The sequence below is a fragment of the Onthophagus taurus genome, chromosome 5, assembly GCF_036711975.1.
Source record: "Onthophagus taurus isolate NC chromosome 5, IU_Otau_3.0, whole genome shotgun sequence".
In the NCBI taxonomy this organism is placed as follows: domain Eukaryota; kingdom Metazoa; phylum Arthropoda; class Insecta; order Coleoptera; family Scarabaeidae; genus Onthophagus; species Onthophagus taurus.
The window spans coordinates 9,332,366-9,352,486 of NC_091970.1; the positions used below are offsets into that span (position 1 = coordinate 9,332,366).

Sequence of the window (20,121 nt, forward strand, 5' to 3'; positions counted from 1 at the left end):
TAATTAAAGAATACCTGTCCCACTTAAAAATCGATGATTTTTTTTTAATCGGTAGGAAATGACTCAAAAGATGTGTTAATGATAAAAAAAAAGTGCGGAAAAGTGTAGTACTTACCGAAAAATCACTTTAAAGTTGCGATTTGACGTTTCTTTTTGGAAGTTCAAAGCAATGTTAAATATGCATTTTCGTATTAAATCCTAACCTGAAATTGTTTAATTTATACCCGCGCACAAAATAAAAAGTTATTTTCACTAAACTTATTGAGATTACAACATATTTACGGATGAAAACCTTATTTCTTAGGCTATCAATGCATAACGACAATTACCTGTCGTTAGATAGAATTGTTTCTACCAAATGTGTGTTAATAGACTTTATGTTAATAGATTGTGTATCAATTGATGTGTCAAACGACTAAAATATCTTTAAATTGTAAATATCAATGATAAATAAGTATAGTAGCTTATTTAATAATAGTTTGCTTAAATTAAAATAGTTATTAAAAAAGACATGTGTATACATGGTTACAAAATAAAAATAAATAAATAACCCGTGTGACGATAGCAACAAACTGTGCATTTAACCAAATGACAATTACAACTGACAACACAAGCAATGTTAACCATGTATTTTCGTATTAAATCCTAACCTCAAATTGTTTAATTTATACCCACGCACAAAATAAAAAGTTATTTTCACTAAACTTGTTGAGATTACAACATAATTATTCATAATAACACCTATGTGAAGTTAGCCCCCCAACTAAATAGCATTTTACATGTATAGTATTTTGATTATAACATGAAAACCAGTGAACCGATTTCGATAAATAATGTCTCATTCGAAAGCTTAATCCTTGGCCAATACGAAAGTGGAAATGCCCGTGAAAATTTGAAAACTCTTTCGAATTTCGCTAAAACGTCAAAATAATGCGAAGATACACGAAAATAACACAAAATTGATCTTCTCTAAGTGGTGATAACTCGTAAACGATGTACCCGATGATCAAAATCTATACGTCACTCGATTCGTCATAGTGTCTTCTATCGAAATCACAAAATGCTTGATTTCAATTCTCTCCCGCTAAGTTTATACAGCCCTCGGAATGACACCATCTTCGGCTCGTTGTTTATGCACGTGTGAACGCTCGTGCTATTAATTAATTTTTAATTTAAACTAAATCGACTATAATTAGAGAACAGTTTGACGGATTTTAATGTTTTATATCTCAATCGAAAGTTTATGCTGTTGTCGAAATGCCCGATTCGAAATATTTAAGGATTTTGATTAAAACACAACAAACGAATTAATTAAACACATCAATTATCTCCGTAACTAATTGACCAATTTTAGTCATCAAAATCTCGGTCGAAAGTATGATCTGCAATGAATGCGAAGGTGGAAATGCCCGATTTCAAAATTTAGTTACAATCGTTACATAGACTGTGTGTCTATTAACTGTGTACAAGAGCGTCGCCAGATAGGAGCAAAGATAGATTCGAAAAAAGAAATTGAATAGAATATAAGATACAAATAGATTCTAAAAATCTATTTGAAATGTTTATAATCTGTTATCGCATTTAAATAGAGAGCATGAGAGTTAAATAAAAATTTGTTATTAAAAGACTTCAAACCACTTAAATATTATAATTAGGATAATTATTATAGTTAATTTAATGTTATTTTGGAACTTAATAACACATATTATTGATGAAAATCCCTTTCGTAGTTACAAAGTTTTAACATCAAAAGTTCATAACGTAGGGTGTATGACGTAAGATGGGTTTATGAGAAAGTTGAACTTGTTCATTCATAAGTAGATAGTTATTATTATCTTTATAATTTGTTACACGAATGAAAAAGCTCAACTCCTCCATAATTTATATTATGTTCAGTCTTTATGTGGTGCTTAAAAATATTGGAATTTTCTTTAGTTTTATGTTTACGAATTCTAGTTTTCAGCCTCCTCCACATTTGTCCGATAGCAACAAACTTGTATCCGTAATTTTTTATCTACTTTCTTAGCTGATATCTTTCTTATTATTAGAGATAATTCGAGATAATAATTAGAGATTCTTTCTCTATCTAAAACCGGTCTTTGTCTGTCGATAAGTTAATACTAAGATCAATCTGTACTTAAACTACAAAGCGGTGGCTCTGTACTTAGATTAAATAGCTTAAAATTACCAAACTTCAAGCCTTTGTGCAATTGTTATCAAATCGATTTTTAAAAAACTATTATCACACTCGGAAAGAGCGCTCTTTAAATTCATTATATCTTAACCCGGGTTTTCGTTGGTAAATGGGTCTATCGGCGTCATGCTTAAATCGCCCTTAATATACATCCCTACACGCAAAAACGTTTAATTACTATTCCTTTGAACAAGTTTCTTATTTGATATTGGGAAAACTATAGAAGTATAGATCTATCTTATCTACAATTTGCTGCTCTTTCTAATGGTGTATAACACGCGGCTATCGCTGCTTGGTTATAGAGTTTTTTCCTGGTGATATAAGAAAGTTATTGATCCCAACAATGTTTAAAAGTAACTAAAACGTGTGAATTTGGTAATTTTTTGACCAAAAACGTCCTTGTGTAAGTCTATAACTTCATGATTTACTTCTATAGTTTTCCTCATATCAAATATGTAAGAAAGTTGTTTAGAGGTAGAGCAATTAAACGTTTCTGTATATAGAGATGTATATTAAAGGTGATTTAACCATGATGCTAATTGATATTGACCAACAAAAACCCGGATTAAGATATTTGAAGGAGCGTTCTTTCTGATTGTGAACACAGTTTTTTAAAATTCGGTTTGATAACAATTGCACAAGGGCTTGAAGTTTGGTAATATTAAGCTATTTTACGTACAGAGCGGTGTTCTTCATCTTTTATTGATTTTAATATTAACATATCGGCAAACGAGGACCGACGATTTCATAAAGAAAGAATCAAGCTTTCATATGGTGCATTTAGTGTTCTGCTATATCTAATAATAAGAAAGATATCAGCTAATAAAATAGATAGGAAATTGCGGATAAAAATTTGTTGTTGGAAGGTTTGTTGCTATTGTTGCTATCGTCACATCGTCAATCGGGCATTTCCACTTTCGTATTGGCCAAGGATTAAGCTTTCGAATGAGACATTGTTTATCGAAATCGCTTCACTGGTTCTCATGTTATAATTAAAATACTATACATGTAAAATTCTGTTTAATTGGGGACTAACTTCACATAGGTGTCATTATGAATAATTATGTTGTAATCTCAACAAGTTTAGTGAAAATTACTTTTTATTTAGTGCGTGGGTATAATTGAGGTTAGGATTTAATACGAGAAAATACATGGTTAACATTGCTTGTGTTGTCAGTTGTAATTGTCATTTGGTTAAATACACAGTTTGTTGCTATCGTCACACGGGCTATTTATTTATTTTTATTTTCTAACCATGTCTTTTTTAATAACTATTTTAATTTAACTAAACTACTATTAAATAAGCTACTATACTTATTTATCATTTATATTTACAACATAAAGATTGCAAAGAGCTTTCAGTCATTTGACAGATCAATTGATACACAATCCATTAACACAAAGTCTATTAATACACATTTGGTAGAAACAATTCTATCTAACGCCATTTAATTGTCGTTCTGCATCGATAGCCTAAGAAACAAGGTTTTCATCCGAAAATATGTTGTAATCTCAACAAGTTTAGTGAAAATAACTTTTTATTTTGTGCGTGGGTATAAATTAAACAATTTCAGGTTAGAATTTAATACGAAAATGCAATTTTAACATTGCTTTTAACTTCCAAAAAGAAACGTCAAATCGCAACTTTAAAGTGATTTTTCGGTAAGTACTACACTTTTCCGCACTTTTTTTTTATCATTAACACATCTTTTGAGTCATTTCCTACCGATTAAAAAAAAATTCATCGATTTTTAAGAGGGACAGCTAATCTTAATATATGCCAGTGTTTTATATCGTTTATTCTTCACGAATCGATCTTTTTTAGTTGCAACGCAGTAAGTACATAGTTTTTATCGACTTGAAATTCTTTTCTAAAATAACCTTCCCTTTAATTAATCTTGGGTTGAGATTAAAACAAATTAGCAATATTTTTGGTTTTATTAACGTAATTATTACTTCAATTTGTTAGTTTAATAACAATTTAAATTTTAAACAAATAATTTCATTAAAAATATTATATAGTTAATTTTAAATTTAATAAAATTGAGGTTGGTAGCCCTTCCTATCATTTCAATGTTTTGACAGAAACGGTTTCTTATCAAGTTTTAATTAATTTATCATTAATTTTCTAATTGTTAAGTGTTTTATATTGTTTATTCTTCACGAATCGATCCTTTTTTAGTTGCAACGCAGTAAGTACATAGTTTTTATCGACTTGAAATTCTTTTCTAAAATAACCTTCCCTTTAATTAATCTTGGGTTGAAATTAAAACAAATTATCAAGTTTTTTGGTTTTATTAACGTAATTATTACTTCAATTTTTTAGTTTAATAATTTAAATTTTAAACAAATAATTTCATTAAAAATATTACATAGTTATTTTTAAATTCGATAAAATTCAAGTTGGTAGCCCTTCCTTTCATTCCAATTTTTTGACAGAAGCATTTTGACATTGACACAAACTTGCAATTCCTTATATTTTTGAGCATCTTGAATGGATAATGTTTAAAACCGATTAAAAAAAATTGATTTAGTTTATTAAATTTTTTCTTCTTAGCTCAAGGTTAGAAGACACTAAATCCTCTTTGTTCGGATCACAACCTAACATCACTCATCTCTTAGAATCCCATCATCAACATTCTTCACCCACGAACACTAACAAAACCAAAAAGCTCTCAAAAACACAATCGTTCAAACACCAAAAAGGCGGCGAAACGACGCCGAAATTCTTCAAGAAGTTCTCGTTTCGCAACAAGACCAAAGAGACGACCCCGAAAATGGGCAAGAAATTGTTGCACTTACCCGATCGGATTCCCGAAGATCGCGTCGAAGAGAAACGAAACGAAAATAAGAATTACTTAGATATGAATTGGATTTACGCTAATAATAATTCGAAAGATGTTACGTATGCGGTCGTTGATTGTAAAGGGGGCGTTTTAATTAATGAGTATTGGGGTGTTAAGTTAGAGATTCCGGAGGCGGCTATTAAGGCCGGTGTTGAGCAAGAGATTTATTTTGTTATTACGGATCCGAGGTTGTGTGAGAATTCGCCCCCGTTGGATTTAGAAAATGGTATGAAACTTTTTTGATTTTTTTTTTTTTTGATCACCACCAGTGTACATACTTAAAAAATTAACTGTCATTTTTGTTTTTTTTAATTAACCAAATTCATTTTTATGCTTTTTTAGGCTTTTTTTACAATGACTTATTCTTTTTTAGGTGAAACCATGTTATCTCCTTTAGTTATGTGCGGACCTCAAGGTATAATTACATTTTTAATACTATCTTTCTTATATATTTATTTATTAAATTATTTTCTTTAGGTATTGAATTTAATAAGCCTGTAATATTACATATTCCACATTATGCGAATACATTGCCCAGTTTGAGTATAAGTTTAAAAGCAACGGATTCGGAATCAGACGTTCGCACTGATTGGGATAACATTTTGCTTCCATCCAATCATGCAGCGAATAGTGTAGCGGTTAAAGTCGATCATTTTTAACACTTAGTTTTATTAATTAACCCCTTAAGGACCATATATAGGACATATTTGCATGTATTTGATAAAAAATTGGTTCTTAAGGGGTTAATTTAAGCAAAATTCTTTCTTTTCAACTCTAAAAAAAATTAAAATGTGTAAATATCTTTTTAAAAATGTGATCTATTTTGTATATCAGGTTCCGATGAGTTCTTTATTTCAATGATATAGCTATTTTTTAAGCGATTATATTCTTTTTTATATTATAGGTTAAGTTTTAAATGTATTTTGTTCAATCAGATATCATCAGATCGTTTTTAAATAATATTATATTATCTTATAACATAAGAGTGCTCAGTTTTTTAATTAATTAAATAAATTTAAAGAAAATCTTTCTTTTATTGCAAAAAAAAATTTTGCCGAAACCCGGGATTGAACCGGGGACCTTTAGATCTTCAGTCTAACGCTCTCCCAACTGAGCTATTTCGGCTTACAACAAAAACGCCACCAATAAGTATAAATACTGCACAGTATAAAAATTGGTTCTCAACCTAACTAATATATATTAGTTTCGTTATTGAATAACAGATATCGCCACCGACTTAATTAAAAATTTTGATATGGTTTGCCCAAACAAAAATTTGTTTTCGCTAGAAAATTTAGTTTTATAATATTTTTATTTGATTCACCCGGTATAAAAATTTCAATAGCCGAGTTTCAAACCAATCAAAATTCGTATTAGTTTCGTTATTGAATCATAGATGTCGCTACCGATTTTATTAAAAATTATTTTATGTTGGTTTGTATCCCCGCTAAAAAAATTTTGTACAGGGTGACCCAAACAAAAATTTGTTTCCTCGTTTTCACAAGATACTTTTTCGATTTTATTTGAATCACCCGGTATAGAATTTTCATTAGTGGGGTTTTAAACCAATCAAAATTCGTATTAGTTTCGTTATTGAACCATAGATGTCGCCACCGATTTTATTAAAAATTATTTTATGTTGGTTTGTATCCCCGCTAAAAAAATTTTATACCGGGTGACCCAAACAAAAATTTGTTTTCTCGTTTTTACAAGATACTTTTTCGATTTTATTTGAATCACCCGGTATAGAATTTTCATTAGTGGGGTTTCAAACCAATCAAAATTCGTATTAGTTTTGTTATTGAATCATAGATGTCGCTACTGATTTTATTAAAAATTATTTTGTGTTGGTTTGTATCCCCGCTAAAAAAATTTTATACCGGGTGATTCAAACAAAAATTTGTTTTCTCGTTTTCACAAGATAACTTTTCGATTTTATTTGAATCACCCGGTATAGAATTTTCATTAGTGGGGTTTCAAACCAATCAAAATTCGCATTAGTTTCGTTATTGAATCATAGATGTCGCTACCGATTTTATTAAAAATTATTTTATGTTGGTTTGTATCCCCGCTAAAAAAATTTTGTACAGGGTGACCCAAACAAAAATTTGTTTCCTCGTTTTCACAAGATACTTTTTCGATTTTATTTGAATCACCCGGTATAGAATTTTCATTAGTGGGGTTTTAAACCAATCAAAATTCGTATTAGTTTCGTTATTGAACCATAGATGTCGCCACCGATTTTATTAAAAATTATTTTATGTTGGTTTGTATCCCCGCTAAAAAAATTTTATACCGGGTGACCCAAACAAAAATTTGTTTTCTCGTTTTTACAAGATACTTTTTCGATTTTATTTGAATCACCCGGTATAGAATTTTCATTAGTGGGGTTTCAAACCAATCAAAATTCGTATTAGTTTTGTTATTGAATCATAGATGTCGCTACTGATTTTATTAAAAATTATTTTGTGTTGGTTTGTATCCCCGCTAAAAAAATTTTATACCGGGTGATTCAAACAAAAATTTGTTTTCTCGTTTTCACAAGATAACTTTTCGATTTTATTTGAATCACCCGGTATAGAATTTTCATTAGTGGGGTTTCAAACCAATCAAAATTCGCATTAGTTTCGTTATTGAATCATAGATGTCGCTACCGATTTTATTAAAAATTATTTTGTGTTGGTTTGTATCCCCGCTAAAAAAATTTTATACCGGGTGACCCAATCAAAAATTTGTTTTCTCGTTTTCACAAGATAACTTTTCGATTTTATTTGAATCACCCGGTATAGAATTTTCATTAGTGGGGTTTCAAACCAATCAAAATTCGCATTAGTTTCGTTATTGAATCATAGATGTCGCTGCCGATTTTATTAAAAATTATTTTGTGTTGGTTTGTATCCCCGCTAAAAAAAATTTATACCGGGTGATTCAAACAAAAATTTGTTTTCTCGTTTTTACAAGATACTTTTTCGATTTTATTTGAATCACCCGGTATAGAATTTTCATTAGTGGGGTTTCAAACCAATCAAAATTCGTATTAGTTTCGTTATTGAATCATAGATGTCGCTACCTATCTTAATAAAAATTATTTTGTTTTGGTTTGTATCCCCGCTAAAAAAATTTTATACGGGGTGATTCAAACAAAAATTTGTTTTCTCGTTTTCACAAGATAACTTTTCGATTTTATTTGAACCACCCGGTATAGAATTTTCATTAGTGGGGTTTCAAACCAATCAAAATTCGCATTAGTTTCGTTATTGAATCATAGATGTCGCTGCCGATTTTATTAAAAATTATTTTGTGTTGGTTTGTATCCCCGCTAAAAAAATTTTATACCGGGTGAAACAAACAAAAATTTGTTTTCTCGTTTTCACAAGATACTTTTTCGATTTTATTTGAATCACCCGGTATAGAATTTTCATTAGTGGGGTTTCAAACCAATCAAAATTCGTATTAGTTTCGTTATTGAATCATAGATGTCGCTACTGATTTTATTAAAAATTATTTTGTGTTGGTTTGTATCCCCACTAATAAAAATTTTATACCGGGTGATTCAAACAAAAATTTGTTTTTTTGTTTTCACAAGATAATTTTTCGATTTTATTTGAATCACCCGGTATAAAATTTTCATTAGTCGGGATTCAAACCAATCAAAATTCGTATTAGTTTTGTTATTGAATCATAGATGTCGCCCAAAATTTTATTAAATTTATGTATTAATGACAAATTTAAACAATTTTAAATGAATAAATGACGGGTTAAAAAGAAAAACAGCTTGGATTTATATAAATTAATGAATATATTTCGTTTGACACATAAAATTCATTGAAATGTATTTATACCATCGTAAACTTAAAAAAAATCAAAATGTACTCAATAAAAACTCGAGGGAGAGATATACAGCGTTTTGATTGATACATACATTATATCTCAACAGGTAAGAACACACAAAAAGAAAAATTAAAATAATTTGCGCATAAAAGACCATTATTATTGATCTTTACAACGTTCAATGAGATCACAAAATTATAATATTTAAATATAATATAGTATCCGTGTGATAATAATAATAATAACTAGAGTAGTTCATCTTAATTAATTTAATTACAATTAATTAATATTAATAACAACTCGTTCATTTTAATTTTTTTATCAATTTTGTTGTTATTTCGGTGTAAAACGTACCGGATAGTATTAATATATTGCTAAAATTTGGCAGTAATATTTTTTGAATGATTTTAATTACAATTTCAAAATAGGAACTAGTCCTTTTCCCTTTTAAACGCAATTTAAAACAATGCCCTAATGAGATCATTTCGACTACTTACAAAGAAAATCGTTTTCCGGCATTTTTCACACAAACAAAATCAAATTAACAAAATTAATTGACACGCTCAACTTTCTGATATGGTTATTGAATTATTTTAACAAGGTAATACAGTGAAATTCACCTAATTCGAACTTCTACATTTCGAATTATTGAAGTAGACAAGTAAACTGTCAAAATTGACATTTAATACCAACTTAAATTTTTTTTGGTAAATAATATTCCAATTGGGCAAATTTCACTGTAATAAAATTAGAAAAACAAAATAATTAATTTTAAACAAATTAAAAATGTTATATACCTTAATTTTTTATAATTAGTTGGTTTAAACTAATCTCTAACATATTCTTTTTTAATCATCTTTTTACAAATTGGTGTATGGCGTTTATTTTTAAAATTTATTATAATTAATTCATATTTTCTTGGAGTTTCAATTTATTTTTTATTATATTAATAATCACTGGTCTACGTTACACCTACTTTTATTCTTACTCAAGAATACCCCAGATTTACACCAAACCACCTCATAATTGCATCCTACCGTAAATTCAATCTTTCTTTAATTTTAATAATTGATTGTAACGCGTTTTTACCTGAGTTTTTTTCTTTCATTCCCTTATTCTTTCGATACAAGTTAATTTTTAATTAAAAATTGGTTCAGAAAAAACATTCTTTTTAATTTTTTTTTGCAATTATGAAGCTTTCTTTACATTTTAACGCTGCACATTCACCCCAATATAAATTTTCTTCACAAAATTTTATATTTTCTTTGTTAAAGTAATCTCAATTTAATAAGGTTAGTTTTCTTTATAAAATGTGACGTTTCAGAAACGTCAATTTAATTTTTATCTTTGAATCATTTTTATTAAAAAAATACGTTTTCAAAAAAATAATTCATTTCGAGATATCTTTTAATTAAAATTAAATTTGATTTTTTGTTAAAAAGTAATTAATTAATAAAATTATTTCATTAAAAAAGCGTGAAGTTAGGTAATTTTAAAATTAGTACTCATAGATGGCGCTAGTGGTTGATTTTTTTTAATCTTCTTAATTCCTTCCGTTTAATTAATTTAATAATAATCAATTAGAATTATTCATAAAATTAAAGAGTGACAATAAATGATTATAATAATATTGATGATCTATAATAATCGCAATAATAATGAACGTTTTTCGAACTGTCACTAAATTTGACATAAATGTCATCGAGATCGATTTTAACAAAGAAAATTTAAAATTAATTTTTTTTTATATCAATCGTATTTTATACAATATTAATTTACATAATAGCAAGTTTGTACTTTCCTCCTTTTTCAATAGTAGTTTTTTTTATATATTAATTAATTAATTATACAATAATAATATAAATAACTTCTTAACGATAAAAGTCTGAATATAAATTAAAAAACAAGCAACGTTTATAACAACAATCTTTAGAGTCTCTTTTAAAAAAATTATTTTGAGCCCTTCCATTATTATTCGAGTCTCAAAATCATTTTTTCCCCTTTTTCTATATACACAGCCCCAATTTAATAATTTCCCTTTTTTCGAATTAAAGATTTGTACAAAAAAAATTAAATTAATCAGTAGAGATTATCGCAACACGATAACCCCTTTTCTTAATTCTCACTCAGGAGCAGTTTTTTCTATGTCCTCAATCTCTTTCGATGGCTGATTTAATTCTCTTTGGTTATCTTCAACATCTTTCTCATTATCAACATCTTCCACATTCTCTATTTTTATTTCTTCTTTAGATTCAATTAATTTCTCCTCATCACGATTTTCATTTTCTTCATCCACTTTCTCATCTTCTTCCTTAATAATTAAATCATCATCGTTCTCCACAACTTTTTCCTCCACCACTTCTTTATCATTATTTTTAATTTCATTCTCTAAAACCTCGACTTTTCGCGTTAATTCCTCAATACGTTCATCTTTGCTTTGAATTAATTTAATTTTTTCCTCGTATTTCCCATTTAATTTCGCAAAAATCTCAAAAACTTGATTTCTAATAACATCATCGACCGTTTTTAATATTTCACTTAATTCCTCGCAATTTGGTCCATAATTAATCAACGTTTTTGTTTCTAACTCCGACCCTGAATCTTCCGTATCCGTCGAAAGCTCAATTTCCGAATTATAACGATTATTACTATTCAAATTTGATTGTACCACAACGGAAACGGTCGAATCGATTAAATTTTGCGAATCTGGCGACCGATCCAAATCTTTTTCGTGCTTAATCACCGAAATTTCTTTCGAAAAACCGTTCTCTTTCGTTGAACTAACATTGTTTTCGTTTAAATCGTTTATTTTATTCACTTCCTCGTTATTATTATTGAGTTGTTTTAAATAGCGGTACTTTTTCGGTGGAGGTGCCAAACTCACGTTCGGTTGATAACTCGATTTAAAATCTCCTTTGTATTGTCGCTTAAAATCGTTTTTGAAATCATCTCGGGTTTGATATTGCAATAAATTCTCGTATTTATTCGTTTTTAATTTAACCAAATCCTTCTGTATCGGTTTAAAAGCTGATCTTGGATGCAAACAATGATAAACGTGCGTTTCCATTAACGGCATTGAAAATACGTAATCGTCGAGGATGTGTTTCTTGAGCGAAATCTCTTCTAATTTTAATTCTGGAACGTTCGAATGCATCTGAAATTAAAGAAAAAAAAATTATTTACTTAATAACCTAAAATATTATGACATTTAAAGCGTCATTACGAAGTTGGTTACAAAACAATAAAGGGTACCAACCTCTAAATATAATAAATAAATAAATATATATTTAAAGAGAATTGATTTTAATAAATAAAGATGTAATAAGTTAGAGTTAAAAGACAAAGAAAACGAGATGAAAGACAAAGGTGGAAAAACGAATGAGAATAAGAAGATGAAAAAAGTTCGTTGAAGCTCGAAGAAAACCCGTTCTTCGTTCGTTGTGTATGTTGTGTATGCTACAGCTACGCGTAGCACGATTTCCGGGTTTTCGAGAAAGAAGAGGAGGTGGGTCGATGAAGGAATTTCTTTGTAAATGGTGTGGAAAAGTCTATAACAAGTAAACTGTCAAAATTGACAGTTAATACCAACTAGAAATTTTTTTGGTAAATTTAGCTCCAAATAAAGTTGTAAATCGAAATTTTATAACAATTAATAATGTTTAATGATATTAAAGATGAATACGAGATATAAATAAGCTATGAATTTAAATTGTCAGAAATATAAGAAGAAAAGTTTAGCTATGGAAATAGCTAATAGAAATGGTTAAGAAATTCGTCGCTACTTACATACATAGAAGCTGCTTTCTTTATGCCTACCTTTTGATAGCCAAGTCTTGAAACATATTGACGTCTCTGAATTAACTAAAAGCGTAGTATGTTGTTTATTTGAAGAAGTTTTTAACGATATTATGACCCAAACGAGAAATAAATTAAACTTTGTGATACATTGGATTTCAAGTTACAATTGACGTTTCAACATTGTGAACTTGTCGCTTTAGGAAACGTTCTAAAATTTCGAATATGCCGATTTACGTCAATTTGAAACTATGAATTAAACGCTTCGAAATCTTGTTTTTGACGTTTTAAATACCTTGGAAATTAACGTTTGAGATTCGAAATTAAATTTTGAATTTAGCGTTTTAGTTGAAACATTGATTTAAAGTAAAAAATGACATTTTAACATTTTGAATGTTCCCTTTAGGCGACGTTCTAAAATTTCGAATATGCCTTTCATGTCAATTTGAATTATGAATTAATTGCTTCGAAATCTTGTTTTTGACGTTTTAAATAATATCTGGGAATTTAACGTTTTAGATTCAACATTTTAAATAAAATTAAATAAATTAAAGTTAAAAATGAACATTTTGAATGTGTCCCTTTAGGCCACGTTCTAAATTTTCGAATATGCCACTTTACGTCAATTTGACATTATGAATTAATCGCTTCAAAATCTTGTCTTTGACGTTTTAAATACCTTAGAATTTGACGTTTGATTTTCGAAATGACATTTTGAATTTAACGTTTTAGTTGAAACATTAATTTGAAGTTAAAAATAACATTTCAACATTTTGAATGTATCCCTTTAGGCGACGTTCTAAAATTTCGAATACGCCGCCTTACGTCAATTCGAAATTATGAATTAATCGCTTCGAAATCTTGTTTTTCACGTTTGAAATGATATCTTTGAATTTAACGATTTAAATTCAACATTTTAAATAAAATTAAGTAAATTAAAGTTAAAACTGAACATTTTGAATGTGTCCTTTTAGGCCACGTTCTAAATTTCTTTACGTCAATTTGACGTTTTAGATGAAACATTGATTTCAAAGGTATTATTTGGAGATTTGAATCATATCATGACGCCCCCAAAAATCCAAAAAGCAAGTAGTCGCAGCAGCAGCAACAGCCGCGGCACATTGTACACACAAGTGCGTTCACCTTTTAAGAGGAGAGACACACACACAACAACACAAGGTGAAGGGGACAGCGACGACCGACAGTCGGTTCTCTTTCTTCTTCTTCTTTCTTCGGGGGGCCTTCAGCGACTACTATTACTACGTCGTCGATCCGGTTCCGTTCCGTTCGAGTCTAGTCGGTCGAGCAGACGGCCGAAGAGACGGCAAATATCTTCTCTTTCATTTTATCTTTATCTCTTTTTATTTACTTCAAATTCGTAATATTCTTCTAGCATACTACTTCTTGTATGGTGTCTATTGCGTCGAGTTGGACACTTGCGAATTCGTTTGCAAAAAATCTTGAATAACTGGTTGAAGGGGCTTCTCCTCTTCAAATCTTTTCTTCTCGTATCGTCGCGGTTCCTCTTTTATATTCAGCAAATTCGATTATGTGCGTAAGGATTAAGATAAATCCAGTTCTTTTTAAATTAACGGATCTTTTAAAGATTTTAAATTTGTAAAAAAATGTTTAATATTGAAAAGGGGTAAATTTGTCGCACACAACACTGCAAACAGGATTAAGAAAAAAAAATAATAGAATTAGTCACACTCATTAGCTCCCTTTGCATTTTTATTTCTTTTCCCCTTATGCAACTCTTTCCCAGAAGTCATTTCATATCAACGATCATTCTTTCCGTTCTCATTTGAAACGTTGAAACGAGGGGGGCCGCCCGTCACTCAAAATTGCGAGAGGGAACGACCACCAAACCAATTCATTTTAATCTATTTTGACCGCACCACGTTCTAGTTTGTAGGGTAATAGGGAAAAATAAAGAGAGAGAAAAGAATAAAAACGTACAATAATAATTTGAATCACCTTTTTTTCAAACGTCAATCACACCTGGGGTGGCTATTCCCCCTAACGGTGCTCTTTTACTATTCTAAACATTTAAACGTCATTCTTTGTTTGTCAATTACACACTTAAATAGGTGTTTATGAGCGAGTTTCTATTCAAAATACTTTCTTTATTATTTAAAACAATAAATAAACTATTATCATCTTGAAGTACATTTTGACGTTTCACATGACAATTCAACAATGTGAATTTGTCGCTTTAGGAAACGTTCTAAAATTATTAAATTATGAATTAAATGCTTCGAAATCTTGTTTTTGACGTTTTAAATACCTGGGATTTTGACGTTTCGGGTTTGAAATGACATTTTGAATTTAACGTTTTAGATGAAACATTAATTTGAAGTTAAAAATGAACTTGAACTTGTCGCTTTAGGCAACGTTCTAAAATATCGAATATATACGTCAATTTAAAATTATGAATTAATCGCTTTGAAATCTTGTTTTTGACGTTTTAAATCTTACAATTTGACGTTTGAGGTTGAAAATGACATTTTGAATTTAACGTTTTAGTTGAAACATTAATTTGAAGTTAAAAATTACAAATCAACATTTTGAATGTATCCGTTTAGGCGACGTTCTAAAATTTCGAATATGCCGCTTTATGTCAATTCAAAATTATGAATTAATCACTTCCAAATCTTGTTTTTGACGTTTTAAATATATCTGAATTTGACGTTTGAGGTTGAAAATGACATTTTGAATTTAACGTTTTAGTTGAAACATTAATTTGAAGTTAAAAATGACAAATTCAACAATTTGAACTTGTTGCTTTAGGAAACGTTCTAAAAATCGAATATACTGCTTTACGTCAATTTGACATTATGAATTAATCGCATCGAAATCTTGTTTTTGACGTTTTAAATATGTTACAATTTGACGTTTGAGGTTCGAAATGACATTTTGAATTTAACGTTTTAGTTGAAACATTGATTTAAAGTTAAAAATTACATTTCAACATTTTGAATGTACCCCTTTAGGCGACGTTCTAAAATTTCGAATATGCCTTTTATATAAATTTGAAATTATAAATTAATCGCTTTGAAATCTTGTTTTTGACGTTTTAAATACTTTGGAATTTGACGTTTGAGGTTCGAAATGACATTTTGAATTTAACGTTTTAGTTGAAACGTTGATTTAAAGTTAAAAATTACATTTTAACATTTTGAATGTTTCCCTTAAGGCGACGTTCTAAAATTTCAAATATGCCGCTTTATATCAATTTGAAATTATGAATTAATTGCTTCGAAATCTTGTTTTTGACGTTTTAAATGTTACAATTTGACGTTTGATGTTCGAAATGACATTTTAAATTTAACGTTTTAATTGAAACATTAATTTGAAGTTAAAAATGACAACTCAACAACTTGAACTTGTCGCTTTAGGAAAAGTTCTAAAATAACGAATATACCGCTTTCCGTCAATTTGACATTATGAATTAATCGCATCGAAATCTTGTTTTTGACGTTTTAAATATGTTACAATTTGACATTTGAGGTTCGAAATGACATTTTGAATTTAACGTTTTAGTTGAAACATTAATTTGAACTTAAAAATGACAATTCAACAATTTGAACTTGTTCCTTTAGGCAACATTCTAAAATATCGAATATGAATCAATTTGAAATTATGAATTAATCGCTTCGAAATCTTGTTTTTGACGTTTTAAATACCTTGGAATTTGACGTTTGAGGTTCGAAATGACATTTTGAATTTAGCGTTTTAGTTGAAACATTGATTTAAAGTTAAAAATTACAAATCAACATTTTGAATGTATCCGTTTAGGCGACGTTCTAAAATTTCGAATATGCCGCTTTATGTCAATTCAAAATTATGAATTAATCACTTCCAAATCTTGTTTTTGACGTTTTAAATATATCTGAATTTGACGTTTGAGGTTCGAAATGACATTTTGAATTTAGCTTTTTAGTTGAAACATTAATTTAAAGTTAAAAATTACAAATCAACATTTTGAATGTATCCGTTTAGGCGACGTTCTAAAATTTCGAGTATGCCGCTTTATGTCAATTCGAAATTATGAATTAATCACTTCCAAATCTTGTTTTTGACGTTTTAAAAATCTTGTAATTGAACGTTTGAGGTTCGAAATGACGCTTTGAATATAAAATTTTAGATTAAACATTAATTTGAAGTTAAAAATGACAACAATTTGAACATGTCGCTTTAGGAAACGTTCTAAAATTTTAAATGACGTTGATTTTGAATTTGTCATATTCATTTGACATTTCAAGCGTTTAATTTTTAATTAAGACATTTTAAAATTATATTTTTTTTTTATTGAAAAAAAATTTTAATTTGGGTTGGATGAGAGAAAGGCGTACAATAGTTTAGTAGAGAGAACCGCCACAACCGCCTCCGCGCACATTCATCGCGGTCGGCCTTGAACCGAACAGGTCTCGACCGCGAGAGGGCGCACTCCGTGTTCCACGGTCTTCCCCCCTTTTGCTCCATTCTGGTCCCCTTTTCACCATAACGTCTCAACGGGACCGACAAAGACGAAAAGAGAAACCTTATTTCGCGTTTTTCCTCTCCCCCCCCTCATCAACCCTATCCAACCTAACGTTAACCAACAGAACCGATCCCCCCACTTCGACGATCTTCGCGATTCTCGTTCCTTGGTGTTTACGCGCTATTGTGGCGCCTTCTACGTCACCAGCGTCGGTCGTCGCCGACTACGACCAAACAGTAATAAATAGACGAGGGGGGAAGAGAGGAAAATGGGGGGAAAGCACGTGCGCTATTCAATAACACGCATGCGCCTTAATAGAAAAATATTTGGAATTACTTTGCATAATTTGTTTTTTTGTTATTCTTAATACTTTTTAAAACACTCTGTATAATATGTTAAGTGACACAATAAAAAAAGTTATTTTTGGTTATCAAATTAAAATTTTTAAGATAATAAAAAAATTAAAACGATAACAAAAAACAGGATTAAGTCGATTTTATTATTAAAAAAAATTGTTTGTATATCAGTTAAGAGAAAGAAGAAAGAAAGAAAGGGTTAAAAAACCTGACCTCGTTAAAACCCTTTAACACTTCTTAGAGACTCCTTTTTATTCAAATGATTCCTATTTATGGAGTTTTTTCTTTCATAAAGGGGTTTGAATTGAAAATAATAAAAAGCAAGAACAATAAAAAAAATAGAGGGTTCGGTTGTCTTTGTTGATGTCTTTGTTACGAAAGATCTCTCCCCCTTCTTGAGCTGAGGGGGAGATATTTCGTTCCACACTCATCAGTAATATCCGCGAGAAAATAGACGCGAAGAGGTCGATTTGTTCTCTGTTCAGCTACTCTCATCTTTCAAAGTGAGAACAAAAAAAAAGAGAGAGAGGGCGCTCAGGTCGGTTATAAATAATGCTCTTTGTGTCGTCGTCTTCTTCTCTTCTTCATCTTTTTGTTGTTGTTGTTCTTGTTCGGGAAACGCTAACGGGGCATTACGGCACTAATTTCATCTTTGGATGACCGTTAGAGATGCGCGATCGGAGATTTTTTTAAGAAAACTACTAACTATAATAAGAAGAGGAGCGTGTAACAAAGAAAATGTAGGAAAAAAATGTTTGAACCCCCTTATTGGTAGGTTTTAACTGGACAAAGGACGTTTGCTGGATGAATTTGTTCTTTATGAACTTGAAAAACGTATTCTATTAAAATTTTTGACACATTGATCAGTTATACCAACTAAAATTGGATAAAAAAGGATATATGTGAAGTTGGCGTTTTTGACATAATAAAAAATGTGAAAAAAATCAAGATTGAAAAGAGATGGAAGAAAATGTTTCGGATAAAAAATGTTCCTTATCAACCCAAAGACATATTCCAGAAACAACTGTAACACATTGATCAGTTATACCAATTTTATTTGGTTAGAAAGTAAATGTTTCTAAAATTGGTATTTTTGACATAAAAATAGAATAAAATCCCGAGAATGAAAAAAGATGGAAGAAAATGTTTCGGATAAAAAATGTTCCTTATCAACCCAAAGACATATTCCAGAAACAATTGTAACACATTGATCAGTTATACCAATTTTATTTGGTTAGTAAGTAAATATTTCTAAAATTGGTATTTTTGGCATAAAAATAGAATAAAATCCCGAGAATGAAAAAAGATGGAAGAAAATGTTTCGGATAAAAAATGTTCCTTATCAACCCAAAGACATATTCCAGAAACAATTGTAACACATTGATCAGTTATACCAATTTTATTTGGTTAGAAAGTAAATGTTTCTAAAATTGGTATTTTGACATAAAAATAGAATAAAATTCCGAGAATGAAAAAAGATGGAAGAAAATGTTTCGGATAAAAAATGTTCCTTATCAACCCAAAGACATATTCCAGAAACAATTGTAACACATTGATCAGTTATACCAATTTTATTTGGTTAGTAAGTAAATGTTTCTAAAATTGGTATTTTTGACATAAAAATAGAATAAAATTCCGAGAATGAAAAAAGATGGAAGAAAATGTTTCGGATAAAAAATGTTCCTTATCAACCCAAAGACATATTCCAGAAACAATTGTAACTCATTGATCAGTTATACCAATTTTATTTGGTTAGAAAGTAAATATTTCTAAAATTGGTATTTTTGGCATAAAAATAGAATAAAATCCCGAGAATGAAAAAAGATGGAAGAAAATGTTTCGGATAAAAAATGTTCCTTATTAACCCAAAGACATATTCCAGAAACAATTGTAACACATTGATCAGTTATACCAATTTTATTTGGTTAGAAAGTAAATGTTTCTAAAATTGGTATTTTTGACATAAAAATAGAATAAAATTCCGAGAATGAAAAAAGATGGAAGAAAATGTTTCGGATAAAAAATGTTCCTTATCAACCCAAAGACATATTCCAGAAACAATTGTAACACATTGATCAGTTATACCAATTTTATTTGGTTAGAAAGTAAATGTTTCTAAAATTGGTATTTTTGGCATAAAAATAGAATAAAATTCCGAGAATGAAAAAAGATGGAACAAAATGTTTCGGATAAAAAATGTTCCTTATCAACCCAAAGACATATTCCAGAAACAACTGTAACACATTGATCAGTTATACCAATTTTATTTGGTTAGAAAGTAAATGTTTCTAAAATTGGTATTTTTGGCATAAAAATAGAATAAAATTCCGAGAATGAAAAAAGATGGAAGAAAATGTTTCGGATAGAAAATGTTCCTTATCGACCCAAAGACATATTCCAGAAACAATTGTAACACATTGATCAGTTATACCAATTTTATTTGGTTAGAAAGTAAATGTTTCTAAAATTGGTATTTTTGGCATAAAAATCAGATAAACAATTTTTAACCATTTTTATCAACACCATTTTATTCTATCAGTTTTAGTTTTTATGGTATCTTTGATTTTAATACAAACATCCTCAATTTTGAGGTTTTGAGGAGTTTTACTTCCTGCC

The 20,121-nt window shown here is 29.3% G+C and overlaps 2 protein-coding genes and 1 non-coding gene across 9 annotated transcripts in view; 1 reads left to right on the top strand and 2 right to left on the bottom strand.

Annotated features, from left to right (window-relative positions):
• The window catches only part of LOC111418376 (zonula occludens-like protein polychaetoid), a 75,795-nt gene extending 69,730 nt beyond the window's left edge, over positions 1–6,065 (top strand). For 5 of the 7 annotated variants that reach the window (XM_071195731.1, XM_071195732.1, XM_071195736.1 and 2 more), the window contains 3 exons: positions 4,752–5,266; positions 5,414–5,455; positions 5,518–6,065. In XM_071195731.1, coding sequence (XP_071051832.1) covers positions 4,752–5,266; positions 5,414–5,455; positions 5,518–5,699 — 739 coding nt within the window. In that variant the 3' untranslated portion in view covers positions 5,700–6,065. Of the gene's footprint in view, positions 1–4,751; positions 5,267–5,413; positions 5,456–5,517 lie in introns of those variants that run through there. The other 2 variants (XM_071195738.1, XM_071195737.1) reach the window with 2 other exon arrangements.
• Positions 6,066–6,092: 27 nt separating this feature from the next.
• Positions 6,093–6,165, bottom strand: TRNAF-GAA (transfer RNA phenylalanine (anticodon GAA)). Its single transcript has one exon. It is a non-coding gene; the product is annotated as a tRNA-Phe (tRNA).
• A 2,655-nt stretch (positions 6,166–8,820) lies between these two features.
• Positions 8,821–20,121, bottom strand: part of LOC111418366 (ski oncogene) — a 35,959-nt gene continuing 24,658 nt past the window's right edge. Inside the window, exon 2 of the mRNA XM_023050899.2 lies at positions 8,821–12,025. Coding sequence (XP_022906667.2) covers positions 10,994–12,025 — 1,032 coding nt within the window. The 3' untranslated portion in view covers positions 8,821–10,993. The remainder of the gene's footprint in view (positions 12,026–20,121) is intronic.